Source organism: Centroberyx gerrardi, chromosome 7 (assembly GCF_048128805.1).
Source record: "Centroberyx gerrardi isolate f3 chromosome 7, fCenGer3.hap1.cur.20231027, whole genome shotgun sequence".
NCBI classification, from domain to species: domain Eukaryota; kingdom Metazoa; phylum Chordata; class Actinopteri; order Beryciformes; family Berycidae; genus Centroberyx; species Centroberyx gerrardi.
The window spans coordinates 15,454,504-15,467,430 of NC_136003.1; the positions used below are offsets into that span (position 1 = coordinate 15,454,504).

The following is a 12,927-nucleotide window of genomic DNA, read 5'->3' on the forward strand; positions in this document are numbered from 1 at the left end:
GAAAAGAGGAAAAGCCTAGCGCACAGAAACAAATGAAATGTATCATACTGGGGGTTTGATATCCGTGAATGGGGGTTTCTCCTAAACACTGTATGGAGAATGGGAGTGGGAGAGTGGGAGGAATCACGGACATGGGAGCGAGATAATGTGTCTGTGCAAGAGCTGATGTTTAAATTGTGTGTGTGTGTGTGTGTGTGTGTGTGTGTTAGTGACTTACTCTGGTCTGCATAGTTCTTGATCTTGAGTTCCAGCTGTCGAGAGTGGGACTCCATTCTGTCCACATGGCTCTGCAGGTCCTTCTTCTCCTGTTCCTGAGTGTCTTCAAACTCAATAAACTTCTGCTCAAGGATACACAGACAGAAATTTGCACATGCACAGCACGCACACACACACACGTACACACACACACACACACACACACGCACACACACACACACACACACACACACACACACACACACACACACACACACACACACACACACACACACACACACACACAAGCTTGGTCAGACTCTCTATCACTGTACCCAAAACCCATCAAAGCTTGACTGTCATTGTTGGTCTGTTATTGTTTAAAGTAATAATCTGCCATATTTCCATATTCCATATAAATAAACATCTGTTTTGCTACTCCCATTCTTTATAAACATAATAGTTATTGAACCTATGCCCAGTTCAGGAAAGCTTTTACATTTCCCATTCTAAACACGCGGTGTTGAGTAGGTCTTTCCCAGGCATTTTATATTTCCAGCAACAGCTGTTTGTTTGGAATAAATAAAAGAACTGGATAGCTACCATGAGCAGCGCTAGTCACCATGGCTGAACAGACAAAAGAAGAGACAGAAACTCAAACCTCAGCAAGAGGCATTCCAAGGAAAAAGATGTCACAGTACTGGAGACACTGTTTCATTGTGATCTCTGGGAAGTGCAGTGCAAAAACACCACAGCAATCACCACTTAGCACCAAAGATGTCACCAAAATAAAAAAATAATAATAATGAGGAACTTGAGGATTACCTCTATAAAGGAAACACACGACAGCATGTGCTGTGGGATTTTTATCACCTCCCCCACGTTACTCCACAGACACTCCACATATTGCCATTGAAGCATACACTGGGAGTCTGACTGTGTGGTGACTTGGCCTGGCTGTCACAGTGAGGGGAACAGGGAATAGGCTATACAAAAACACATCTGATTCTCCATCATCGAAAAACTCTATCAGATTTTATATAATTAAAGAATAAAAAACAGCCATAACACTTTCTCTCTCACACACACACACACACACACACACACTTAGTAAATTTAGTAGATCTAGCCGCACTTTTGTGCCACAGTACCAGCAACGCAGAGCAATAACATATCAGACATCAGAAGGGATTTAGATGATCATTCAGGGCCACCCACACATTCGCATCCTTTTTAAGAAACAAGAGGCACTTGAGCTGCTTCATTTCCCGCCATAACCATCATGATATATTAAACATAACCAGCTGTGCTGATGAAGTCATTAAGGTAACCAATGCATTAATTAGCAAATGTCAACATTATTGTCTTCGCATACAACACAGACAGTATTAATATGAGCTCATTAAGGTACTGAGAGATCAGTTTTTCCTCATTAATATGCAAGTTTATGCAACAAGGTGCTCCAAAATCTAATCAGATCATCTTCTCTATAGGTGGAACCTGTGGTGTGAGTATGAAGTTTCTATCATGTATTGTTCTTGAGTTATTGTGTTCACAAGAACATGACAGGCAGATAGACAGACAGACAGAAACTGACAGGACATAAGACTGTCTGAATTGGGATTGGAGGGGCAGGATCTTGGAGTCTTTTGTTCAATTTCTGGTTCCTCCCCAGTTTCCTTCTGGGCAGACCACTGAGCCGGAGAGTGTGTATCAGCCTCCACATCCTGTCCAGCTGAGCCGGCGAGGCCCTGATCCGGCTGCCCTCCTTCCTCTAGACGCACAAGCCTGAATGTACTTGTACACGCAAGTCTGTGTGCAAGCTCATGTTACAGATTGCTTGCCTCTATATGACTGTAAAATTCAAAATAATGTGGCTATACTCAGTTGTCATGGCAAATGATCAAAAACACATTAGTCGCTCTGAAGTGGCTGTTGTAGGGTTTTCACTCATGTCTGCCCAACTTTGAGAGCTCATTTCAAATTAAACACATATTTAATAGTGAAATATGAGGATATACTGTATAAAGAAGATAGACAACTATAGGAGCAATCCCATGGCCATAAGGAGCAATAATCAACAGTACACAACCATGTGCAGAATCAAGAATAGCAGCCACGATACACTTTGTGGACCAATGAGAAACTGGAGAAGAGCTACTAATTAGCCTAGATTATCTAGACAGCTGTATGCCTGAAATTTAATACCACTCTGATCATCAATATCATTAGTAAAATATACTGTTTTACGTTTGGCCTTGCCTTCAAACTAAATCAGAGAAACAAGCTTGCAAAAATAATCCAGCAGGGAGTATGATGCTACTTTCTTATTATTCTTGTTATATTTCTGTACCCAACTACAGTCACCTGCTGTGAAATCTATAATGTGTTAGGTAGCAATGAGAGGGAAATCCAGACTAATAAAGTCAATACATGTGGAAGCTTGAACTGATCATCTTATTTCTACTTTAGAGGTAGTCCCCTAAGAGACACGTGACACCCTAAACTACGCTGGTAAAGTGGGGGACGGTTTATGTTGTGACACCAAACCCAAGACTGGCGCTTGAGGGACTTTCTCTCGCTGTCAATTTGTGACAAAGGATCACATGACCTGGAAGTAATACCTCTCCTCTCCAACCCACGACCAGGCTCCTGCTCCCTCCTCTTCAGGGGGGGTGGACAAAGGATCTCTCCCAGGGAACTGATACAGTATTTGTGTCAGTGGGTGTGTGTGGGCGCGTGTATGAGTGTGTTTGTGTGCCTGGCTGTTGCGCTGTTTCAGTGTCACTGCCTGTACGGAGGGGTCTGCATCGCCGCCACATGCTGGGCCAGTGTCTGTCCCGATGCCCTGAGCCCAAGACGACGCAGGCCTTGACAGACGGTCCGAGTCACATCTGATCGCCCTTCACACAGAGGCTGAAGGCCAGGAGGGAGCAGATTCACACATCCAAAACATGCACATCATGGGCAGTGTCTCAGCCAAAAAGACCACTGGCACACACACCATGGCATCGGCTTCCACATCTCCGATTCATGTCTGATCAAGGGAGAAGAGAGAGAGGCTCACCTATGAATGCACCTATATCACCCTTTCAGTTGCTGATACCTATTCTGAGTACTAAACTTTACTGTATGTAGCAGCAGACACTGATTTGCCCTCATATCCATTACTTTTAGTGAGCAATATAGATTTAAACCACTAGTTATGGTCACTGGACAAACAATTTCATAGAAAATCAATTTTCTATGTAAGAAAGATTTAACATCCTTCTATGTGTGAAAAAGGAAAAGATTTGCTTTGATTTCTAACATGTTCCGCACAGCTTTTTGTATCAAATGTGAATTTTGGTAAAACTCTTTGAAACTCATACCCTACTTTTGCTAGGATTGGCCTGATATACGCTACCGCTTTATTAATAAGTAAGAACCTGCAAGAGTAGGAATTCAGCAATGGATCCCAGGATTAATAATCAATTTATGAGGAACCAAGATTTGATCGATTATTTAACCCTAGCATAACTAGGGCAGGCTTCTAAAAATCTCTGGTCACATTTCACCCCAACCTAAATCATACTTGTCATATACTCATCAATCATAAATGTATTCATTCCTCAACATAGTGAGCCTCAAAAAAGGACACTCACAATCCTTACTCAAAATGAAGCTTGAATGTCTTGTGTGAATGCAGCATGGCTTAGATATATTGAATTTATGCCACGTGCTTCACTGATTAGCAAGAGCACTTTGAAAGTGGCAAAATAAAGTGTCACCAATACAATAATAAAGAAGACATAGTTAATCTGTGTAAAGTTGCCAAGAGGACTGCACCCTTGACTGCAATAAATAAATCTGTGTTCAGCAATCAAACATGGTGTTACATTGAGAACCACTGTTCATATTTAAGCGCATGCCGGGCACCCTGGGGCCAGGGACAACCAGCACCCTGAAATACCCAGGTTTGCATGTTTGTAATGTACATTTGTAATGTAATTGTTAATTTGCCCTTGGATACTTTCTTTGGTATCTTCAATGGTTGTACACTGACCATTTTTTAGTATGATTTGATGTAGTCGGTACTTGATGGGGCAGATGCACTATGTACAATGGTGAAAGGTCAAATAGTGAGGGCAGCGCAGCATGGTGGCAGTGGGGCCCATGGAAATTATGCATACCCTAGGGATAATCTGGGCAAGGCTGTGGCGGGTAGTTTTGAGACTGTCATTTCTGTAAGTCTGTCTGATACATGACAAGCCCCTGCTAATGAATTTCAACACCGGGACAGAGTTGGTCAGTCTGCCATGTCCTATTGTTTGTCTCACTCCTCCTTTCCCGGGCTTGTGTTGTCTCCTTTTCCTTGTCATCCAGGGATGGCCCAGAACGCTGAGTCACTTCACCTGCTGTTTCTTCAGTCAGGGTCTCACGGTACTCAGACATGACTTAACTTGCTGATGCAATGGGCAAAGAGGCGGTTATAGAACAGCAGAGGCGTATCACGTGGAAATTACATGTTACGCCTATCGGAATGATGTTTCTTTTCTTTTTTTCAGGCCAGCATTCAGGATGAAAGTTTAAGGCAGTGGGTAAGCAACCTCTTGCCTCGCATCCCCTTATAACTTCGCTATGGCATGACACAAAGGGCCAGGCTCACATCATTAACCATCTTGCTAGCCAACACCGTCTAGCTGAGTCATACAACAATAGGGCCACTACAGTTGCATTACCTATGGAGCTGACGTTAGCCATGCTAGTGTCTTGTTTACATCCCTACTGAACAACATGGAAGGACGGATAGGCTGCTACGTCGCCACGTGCATATTTCACCGCACAGGGATGCTGGGAGGAGAATCACCTGACGCGGCCTTCCTTCCTCTTGAAAGGATGCTGCACATATTTTTACCTCTCCAGTGTCGGGTGCTGTCCGCTCCTAAACTCACCTCCTCTGCATGTTTCCTTAGTGCTTTCTCCCTCTCGTACTGGGTGATGAGCTGCTCGTTGTCCTCCTTCAGCAGCTCTAGCTCCACTTCGTGCTCCTGGTTTTCCGCGAACACTGAATCCAGGTTTTCCAACACGGCCACGACCAGCGGCATCAGCTCCTTCACCACATCCTCGTCGTATTTACCGATAAGCCTCTCAAACTCGCGGTAGATGGAGTTGGCCAGGCCCGATACCCGCTCCGACATCATCGCTGATGTCCCTGGGTCGTCCTGGTACACAACTCCGTCCTCCAGCTCCATTTTCTTCCTCTGCTTTCAACAAATAGGACCAGTGTGAATTATTCCGCTTTACCCCGCCAGTATGAACACCGGTATCCTCTTACTGAATGCAGCGTTTCTTCAAATAACCGCACACATTGAGATATTCAGTGTCTGTACTATTACATGCATCCGATACAAGCTAGGCTACGTGGATTTCTTCCTCTCTCTTTTTTTTTTTTTTTTTTTTTTTTTTTGCTTACTTCGTCTCCTGCTGCCTTCAAGTGCTCCTCGAAGCTCCAAATATGACCGGTCGCGCAGTAAAGTGCTCTTGCTCGTAATGGCAATGTGGTCACTGTTTTGTTTTTTTGTTTGTTTTTTGGTGTCTGTTCGATTATGTTATAAGTCAAGTGCCACAGAGCGATTTTGTGCTACACCAGCAAAATGAAGAAAATGCACATCATTAGTTTTCATTAAGGCTACTTTATTAAAAGCAAAAGTGTTTGACAATGGCAAGTTAAACATAGAATAAAAATAGACACACACAACTATACGAACTGTTTACATGTGCCAAACTGTAATGGCCCTATACAATAATACAAAAATACATCACTCTTACCATTAATTGTCAACGCGGCTACAATGCTTTCTAAACGTCATATCTCAGCAACTTGGGTGTAATAAAAAAAAAAAAAAAACGTCTTTTCCAGTCCCACTTAACACTTTGTTAGGTCGTCCATGTGCAGTCAACATTTAATTGTACTATTTCCGCCAGCACATGAAGGCATCATCACAACAGCTGAGTTGTTGACCAGATCACGTGATGACGTCATGATCTTGCTGACAACGTACCCTATAAAGATGAATTTTATTTGCACTGACAAATTGTAAACATATGGCCTACCAGAAGTATAAATGGCAATAGGTCTTATTAAAATTATTTTATTTTGTAAGGCTAATAAGTAGACAATCGCATCAGAAAATATATGAAGATACAAGAGAAATGATAATATAAATTTTGACCTGTAGTTGTAGCGCCTCCGTCAGGCTAATCAGTGTATTTTTCAAATGCAAGAACTCAGTGCCAAAATGCATCATTCCTCCAAGTTTTGTCAAAATTGAACTAGTGGTGTCTGAGAAATTACATTTGAGTTTAAAAGTTTGACCTATAAGATAGTTAAATCTAACTATCTATGCTCCTAATCTAACAATCAATGCACCCCAAGTGACGGAGTTAAGGATACACATTAAGATTGCCTTGTCACCATCAAGGTCCAATGAATTCCCCAATTTATTTTTTGAGGTTGCTTTAATCCTTATTCCATCATTTTACTGTGGTCCCACTGTGTCTATGTAACACTTCATATACACCGGCATTTTGATTTTTTCCAAATCATTGCACACTATTGACACCTAATTTCTGTGAAAAAAAACCCTCACAATATTTCTAAGGACCCTGAGGAAGTTCAAACATATCCTGTGGGAGGAGGGATATGGCTTCCTGAATCCATCAGGAATTCCATCAGGCATCACAAGTTAGTCTACTACAGGGAGTAGAGTGAATAAAAATTTAAAAAAAGGAAAGAAGAAGAAATAGACACACAGCGTTCCAATTCCAATTATCTTTGTTTATTGTGGTTTTATATAAATGGCAGTAAACACCATGAATCACCACCTCAGTCAACAGTGCATAACAACAATCTCCATAAAACATAAGTCATAAAACATGGAGAGAGTGATACAGTCCCACTCTGGGCACATCCAGATGGTGTTATTGTACCTGATATGTCCATACCTTGTTCATACTTAATTCAATGAGGTAAAGTACAATAACATAAATGTCAGCTATATTATGCAGTTGAGCTGTCTTTGTTCATGCTGCAGTCAAGGTTTACATAGTGTTGAGGAAGTCTTCTCCGACGTCAATCATCTGTCTCAGTGCACACAGTATCAGTGAATCAATGTCGTCATCTAAGTAGATTTCTGAGCTGTAGTTCTTCACAGGAAAGATGCAGTTCAGTGGAATATCCAGCTTTGAACTGAATTCCTCCATCTAAGTTGAAAGAAACAACATTTCAGTTCATTTTAAGAGGTTTGCTCAAATAATAAGATATCTTGACTGTAAAGCTAAATTATATTCTAACTGGTACAATCTATTACAAAATCACCTTCAGACACTCACCTTTTTCTTCAAGCCCTTGCTCTTATACACATTTCTTATACTTTTATTGACCTCAGAACAGGCATCATCAATTTTGGTGAGAATAGCCACTTGGGGAATCCCTGCAGATACAGAACAGAAACCTACTCAGTCCTTTAATATGTTTTTCAGGGAATTTGGTAACATTCACAGAACCCAATGTGGCACCAAGACTGCACACACAAAGCAATAAACACCCTGATGTTTGCTCTTACCCATGTCACTGGCTGTTCGGCTGATGTCCCTCATCTTCCCAACGACTTCATCACTCAATAGAGATACTGCGTCAGCAGGTATGACACACACCAGAACATGAACTTTGTCATCCACAGTGGGGCAACTGTTGTAGCCTTGGTCTTCTTCTGACAGTGTAGATATAGGATTGAACTGGAAAAGAATGCAAACTCCAGTTAAATAATGCTACTTGCATATAAACAGAGTATCTGTTATGTATTTTTGTGTGAACAAAATTATTTAATGCAAGACAGATCACAGAACTGGATTATTTGACTGAATGATGTCAAAAAGAGTTGAAAGACTGCAGTACTTTTACCTTGTAACCGTCTCTCACACGTCCCTTCATGGCCAGTTTGATGTCTTCTGGGCGGACTCCTTTGTTAGTGTCTTTCTCAAGACCCATGATGTCATTGAAGATGAAAGGGTAAAAGGTCCTGGGGTTTCCTTTTTGGATTTTGTAGGTTGTGTACTGTAAAACACATATGGAGAAAAGTGCTGTTTTTATCACAATGCTGCCATCTATTGACTGGTGGCCTTACACAGTTTGTAATTTGGTAGTGCATGATGCATGGTAGTCAGTTATCACAGATGGTTCTTTGCCAAGTTTTAAATTACATGAAATACATAATGAAATAGGGATGGCTGTTGTTTAGTTTATCCACGCAATCAAAAGTTATTTGTTGTGTATTCAGTGTAATAGTTGCTCAGTATGATGCAATTGGGTCGTACAATGGGTTTCTTTGCATTCTGTTATTGTTATGTAGGAAGCATTTATCAATACACAGGATATGATGTTACTGTCTCTTGTGTCATAATTCAAGGTGAGCATTCATATAGAGGCCCAATTCAGAGTTTAATGGAATTCTATACTACCTTAAAAATGATTAGTACCATAGAAAAAGGCTCACAACACCTCAAGAAGGCTCAACAGTGTATTGCAGCAGACCCAAGTCCACTGCACTGCTGTCACTGTCACCTGTACATTTGTTACCAACAACACTACTTTACGATACACACTACCATCAATATTCCTTTCTATTCAGAACACATTACATCTGCACCCTACCAAGTCACACACTATGAAAGTTACATCTAGCAGAGAGCAGATACCCGGCCAACTCAGCAGTCCACATATCCACATTGTGTCTGCTTAGGCTAAGCTAAGTCTGCCTGGCCCTGCTGGCTTGACTGGCAGCTTCATCTGGATGCCAGGGCCCGCTCAGCTGTCCAGCCATGCTCATTGTTTATCTAGCTAAGTCATACAATTACACAGAAGCCCCATTTGTGCGGGCTTTAAGTATGGCTACTACCTAACTAATTTGCAAACAAATTATTACATAAGCCTATGCTAATGTGCAAAAATGCTACCAGGCTAATGAAGGCTACCTCAATATTTCTGCTAGACACTTAGGCCCCCCCGGAATATGTATGTCAATTATACATACTGTATGTGTGATTGTATTATGATGTACAGTATGTATGCATGTTTGTATGAATGATGAATGCTGTGTACTTCACATCTTCACACATCATCATAGTTCACATGTATCATGAGTCCAAGACAAATTGCTCCATCAAAATAAAATACATCTTATCTTATCTTATCTTATCGTATTATCCAGATCTTATCTTACTTTTTTGGTGAAACTTTCACCAGAGGTTGAATCCACCAAAGCTGCACCCGTCATTCTGCCTTGCATGACACTGTTGACAGAGTTGATGAAACTGGACTTTCCAGCACCAACTGGCCCATGAAGCAGGATTCTGAGATGTTGGGCCTCTTCGTTGTGAGGTTGATAATCCTTCACATACTGCAGATCTGTCGCTTTGTCACTGTTCAATAAAGAAAACACTTAGATTCGATTTTAGACTTAAAATATGTTTACTTTAAATGTTACAAATGGTGCATATATCTAAGGCGTAGTTGTCAGTTGTCACAGACAACTGTTAAGTTAACCAGGATGTTACTGAGACAGTAAAAATGTATTTAGTTATGTTAAGAAACACACATTAAGGGCACAGTGGCACCACACACACTTTGTTAAGTTTACACTTACTTACCCCCATTGGATTCTCCTCCATGGTTCACTAAAAACTGAGAAGCAAATTGCAGATGTTGATTAAGATGTAAGCAATATTTCAAATAAATAACTTTATCAACATCATGCAAGCATTTATCATTTTCTGTGAATGATAATCATAATTGAATTTTGAGCAATGTTCTGTAAAGAGTTTTTGCATATCTTACTAGGAGATGGTGGGGGGTTGGAGGTCAGTAATATATAATATAATAAGTAATATATAATAACAGTTTATTCATTGCCTCAAACCAACTGTGAGACTAAATACCTTTAATGTTTTGTTTTAAATTTAGTTTATTATTCAGTGGAGTCTAGGTGTAAAAAATATTTTAGTAGGCTAAATTGAAATAGCAAAAACAATATAACTAAAGTGTGTTAAAGTTGAGAGGAAACTGCAAGTATATTAGCTATTTCCATAAGCTAAAAATGACGCAAGACTCATGTACAAGTGTTGAATCATTGAGTCCAATCATTAAACTGAAGACATCATTATGTGTCCAGTTTGAGAGCCTTTCTGGTCATCGCTCAGTTGACACAGCTTCCCTTCATAAGTATACAAATTGGTATGTGTATATATATTTACGTATGTACAGGTGTGTGCATACATATGCAGGTATATACTGTATGTGGAAAAATTTGCTCATATTTTGGTGCAATTTTTGTTTCTTGTTTTGACCTGGCTATGTGCTGAAATGTTTGCCTTTTTATTTTATAATGTTTTCTAACTTATTATGAGGCTATTATTCTTTTCCTTTTCACCATGATGTGTATATTTTAAACTAAACACTATTGTGATGCTCACGTATTTCAGATGAATTGTCAGCTGCCCTGTGAGTACTTAATAAACCTAAACCTAAACCATCATTCATTGTTTTGAACAACAGCGTCACAGTATTTACAATATGACAGTACAATATGACTACACTAACATTATTCCAACATTTTTACACTACAATTAAACCGGTTCATGTTTACACTACAGTTAGAGGATAGGTTCAGTGATTTTGGACCTATATATAATTTGTCTTACTTGGAAAGAATATTGACTCCCAAATCAGCTCTCGGTTGAAATGGTGAGCTCCCGTTGCTAGGCCTCTTGCTGCTAACAATGAGTCCAACTTGGGTTCGTCAAATATCAAAAAAGGCCAGTCTGTGAAATCATAATTCACAAGTTGGAATCATTTCACAGCCTGTTTTGAACAATAGCGTCACAGTATTTTCCCCCAAACATCTCTGACAGGGATAGGCAACTATAGTATGTGCAATGTAGTACCAAGCAATATTTGAAAGAAATGACTTCTTTAACATCAGGCAAGACTTTGTCATTTTCTGTGACTGAATTCTGTGAGCTTAATTAATCATAATTGAATTTTAAACAATGTCCTACAAAGTGTTTTTGCATATCTTACGTGGGGAAGGTGGGGTTGCTGGTCGGGAATCTCCTCCTCCCATTGCTAGAAAGTAAGAAAAATAGAGAATATGTAAATACTTGAAATACTTTGGTCCAATATTTGAACAGTTTATTCATTGCCTAAAACCAACTTGTGCATAACTTTGAGACTGAATACCTTGATAGAAACATTAACATCGTTAACAACGTTAACATTTATATCATTGTAGGCTCATAATGGCCACAATTAGTTTATGTATTTGTTAGGTCCAAGCTTATGATACCAAACTAAAACTAAAATTAAGTTTTTAGTTTAATATTTAGTGGAAAAAATATTTAGTAAACTGAAATAGCAAAAACAGTGTAACTTAAGTGTGTTAAAGTTGAATGCAAACTGCAAGTGTAATCTTCAAAGCTAACTAACTAAAACTCACAAACAAAAATTAAATAAAAGTCAACACTATTTTGTCACTTTAAATATTTTGATCAAAAGAAAATACATAAGGACAGATGAAACAAAACCTGAACATGGTCCACCTATATGTTTTAACTGATAGCCTAGTAAGCCTACAGTATAAAATAGGCTATACCTCTTGCAAAGGCCTACTGGGAAATCTCATACTAATAGTAAGTAAACCTAACTGAACTCAATAAAATTAGCTAAACATCAGAATAATAATAACTCAAAAAACAGTTAACCAGAGTCTAACAAACCAGCGACATTAACTTTTGTGGACGCGTCCCTGCCGGGAATCAAACTCCAGTTTCCCGATGGAGAGTCTGCAACTCCCTGCAGCACACTTTCACCCACGTGACCAAAAGTGGCAAACACAGCGACTGACATTGGATCCTTACGCCTGGATTCCACCGGGGGCGGCTGCGTCGCGTTCCGGCTGCGTCGCGTTCCGGCTGCGACGCGGTATTGTTCCGTCCTCCGCAGGGCTTCATACCACACCGGGAGCGTTTCAGAAGCGGAGCGTTTTGTCTGGCCGATTTTTTGGACTTGCTGATTTGGTCATTTTTCCGTGATTTTTGTGCTTCTACCATGGGTAAATAGGCTACGTAGTTAAATGGTTTCTTTTTTTGTCTGTTGTAATTGTGTTAATTGTTGTTATTTCCTACTTTGTTGTGCTGTAGCCTACAGACAAAGTTAATACAGTTAAGTCCAGTTATGAACGACATGGATCAAAGATTTGTGGCTGTGTTTTAGTTGTTAAAAATACCTTCATCCTCATAATTATTTTGTATCTATATTTCACATACAGTGCCTGTTAGCAGGAGGAGAACACTTGCATTTCTTCTCCTACTTGAAAGACTACAGAGGCGGGGTAGAAGGAGAAGGAGCCGGTATTGCCGGGATATACACCGTGTTTTTTTCAACTTCCAAGATGAACCTCTCGTCGTCCATGCTGAAAATCCTCTGACCGGTTGACTTCTGGCCTGGTGCCACCGGTTATGACGTTGATGTAGTGACGTGATATACGATCGGGAGTCTGCACAGGGTGTTTTATTTTGAAACCTGACCGGATGCTCTGTGTCGTTCCTGTGTCTGACTTCCTGCCCAGCTCGATCTGCTCTGTGCAGCTTGACGCGGCTCGACGCGGCTTCCGTCAAAAATAGACTAGGCGTGTA

The 12,927-nt window shown here is 40.3% G+C and overlaps 2 protein-coding genes across 6 annotated transcripts in view; both read right to left on the reverse strand.

Moving 5' to 3' along the window:
* spag9a (sperm associated antigen 9a) overlaps window positions 1–5,611 on the reverse strand; it is a 31,123-nt gene extending 25,512 nt beyond the window's left edge. For all 5 annotated transcript variants that reach the window (XM_078284472.1, XM_078284471.1, XM_071912997.2 and 2 more), the window contains exons 1-2: window positions 5,130–5,611; window positions 218–338 (exon numbers count right to left, since the gene is read on the reverse strand). In XM_078284472.1, coding sequence (XP_078140598.1) covers window positions 218–338; window positions 5,130–5,429 — 421 coding nt within the window. In that variant the 5' untranslated portion in view covers window positions 5,430–5,611. The remainder of the gene's footprint in view (window positions 1–217; window positions 339–5,129) is intronic.
* A 1,389-nt stretch (window positions 5,612–7,000) lies between these two features.
* LOC139922482 (interferon-induced protein 44-like) lies at window positions 7,001–12,089 on the reverse strand. The gene is made up of 9 exons (XM_071913012.2): window positions 12,010–12,089; window positions 11,315–11,359; window positions 10,936–11,055; window positions 9,886–9,919; window positions 9,459–9,657; window positions 8,141–8,293; window positions 7,803–7,974; window positions 7,570–7,670; window positions 7,001–7,440 (listed from the first exon to the last, which is right to left on the reverse strand). The coding sequence occupies exons 2-9, from the start codon at window positions 11,355–11,357 to the stop codon at window positions 7,279–7,281; spliced, it is 984 nt and encodes a 327-aa protein (XP_071769113.2). The 5' UTR covers window positions 11,358–11,359; window positions 12,010–12,089; the 3' UTR covers window positions 7,001–7,278.
* Window positions 12,090–12,927: the final 838 nt, after the last annotated feature.

Coding starts and splice junctions, on each gene's coding strand:
- LOC139922482 (XM_071913012.2), bottom strand. CDS start 11,357: ATGGGAGGAGGAGATTCCCGACCAGCAACCCCACCTTCCCCAC. Junction 8,294..9,458: donor GTGAAAGTTTCACCAAAAAA/GTAAGATAAGAT, acceptor TGTGTTTTACAG/TACACAACCTACAAAATCCA. Junction 7,671..7,802: donor CCGAACAGCCAGTGACATGG/GTAAGAGCAAAC, acceptor CTGTATCTGCAG/GGATTCCCCAAGTGGCTATT.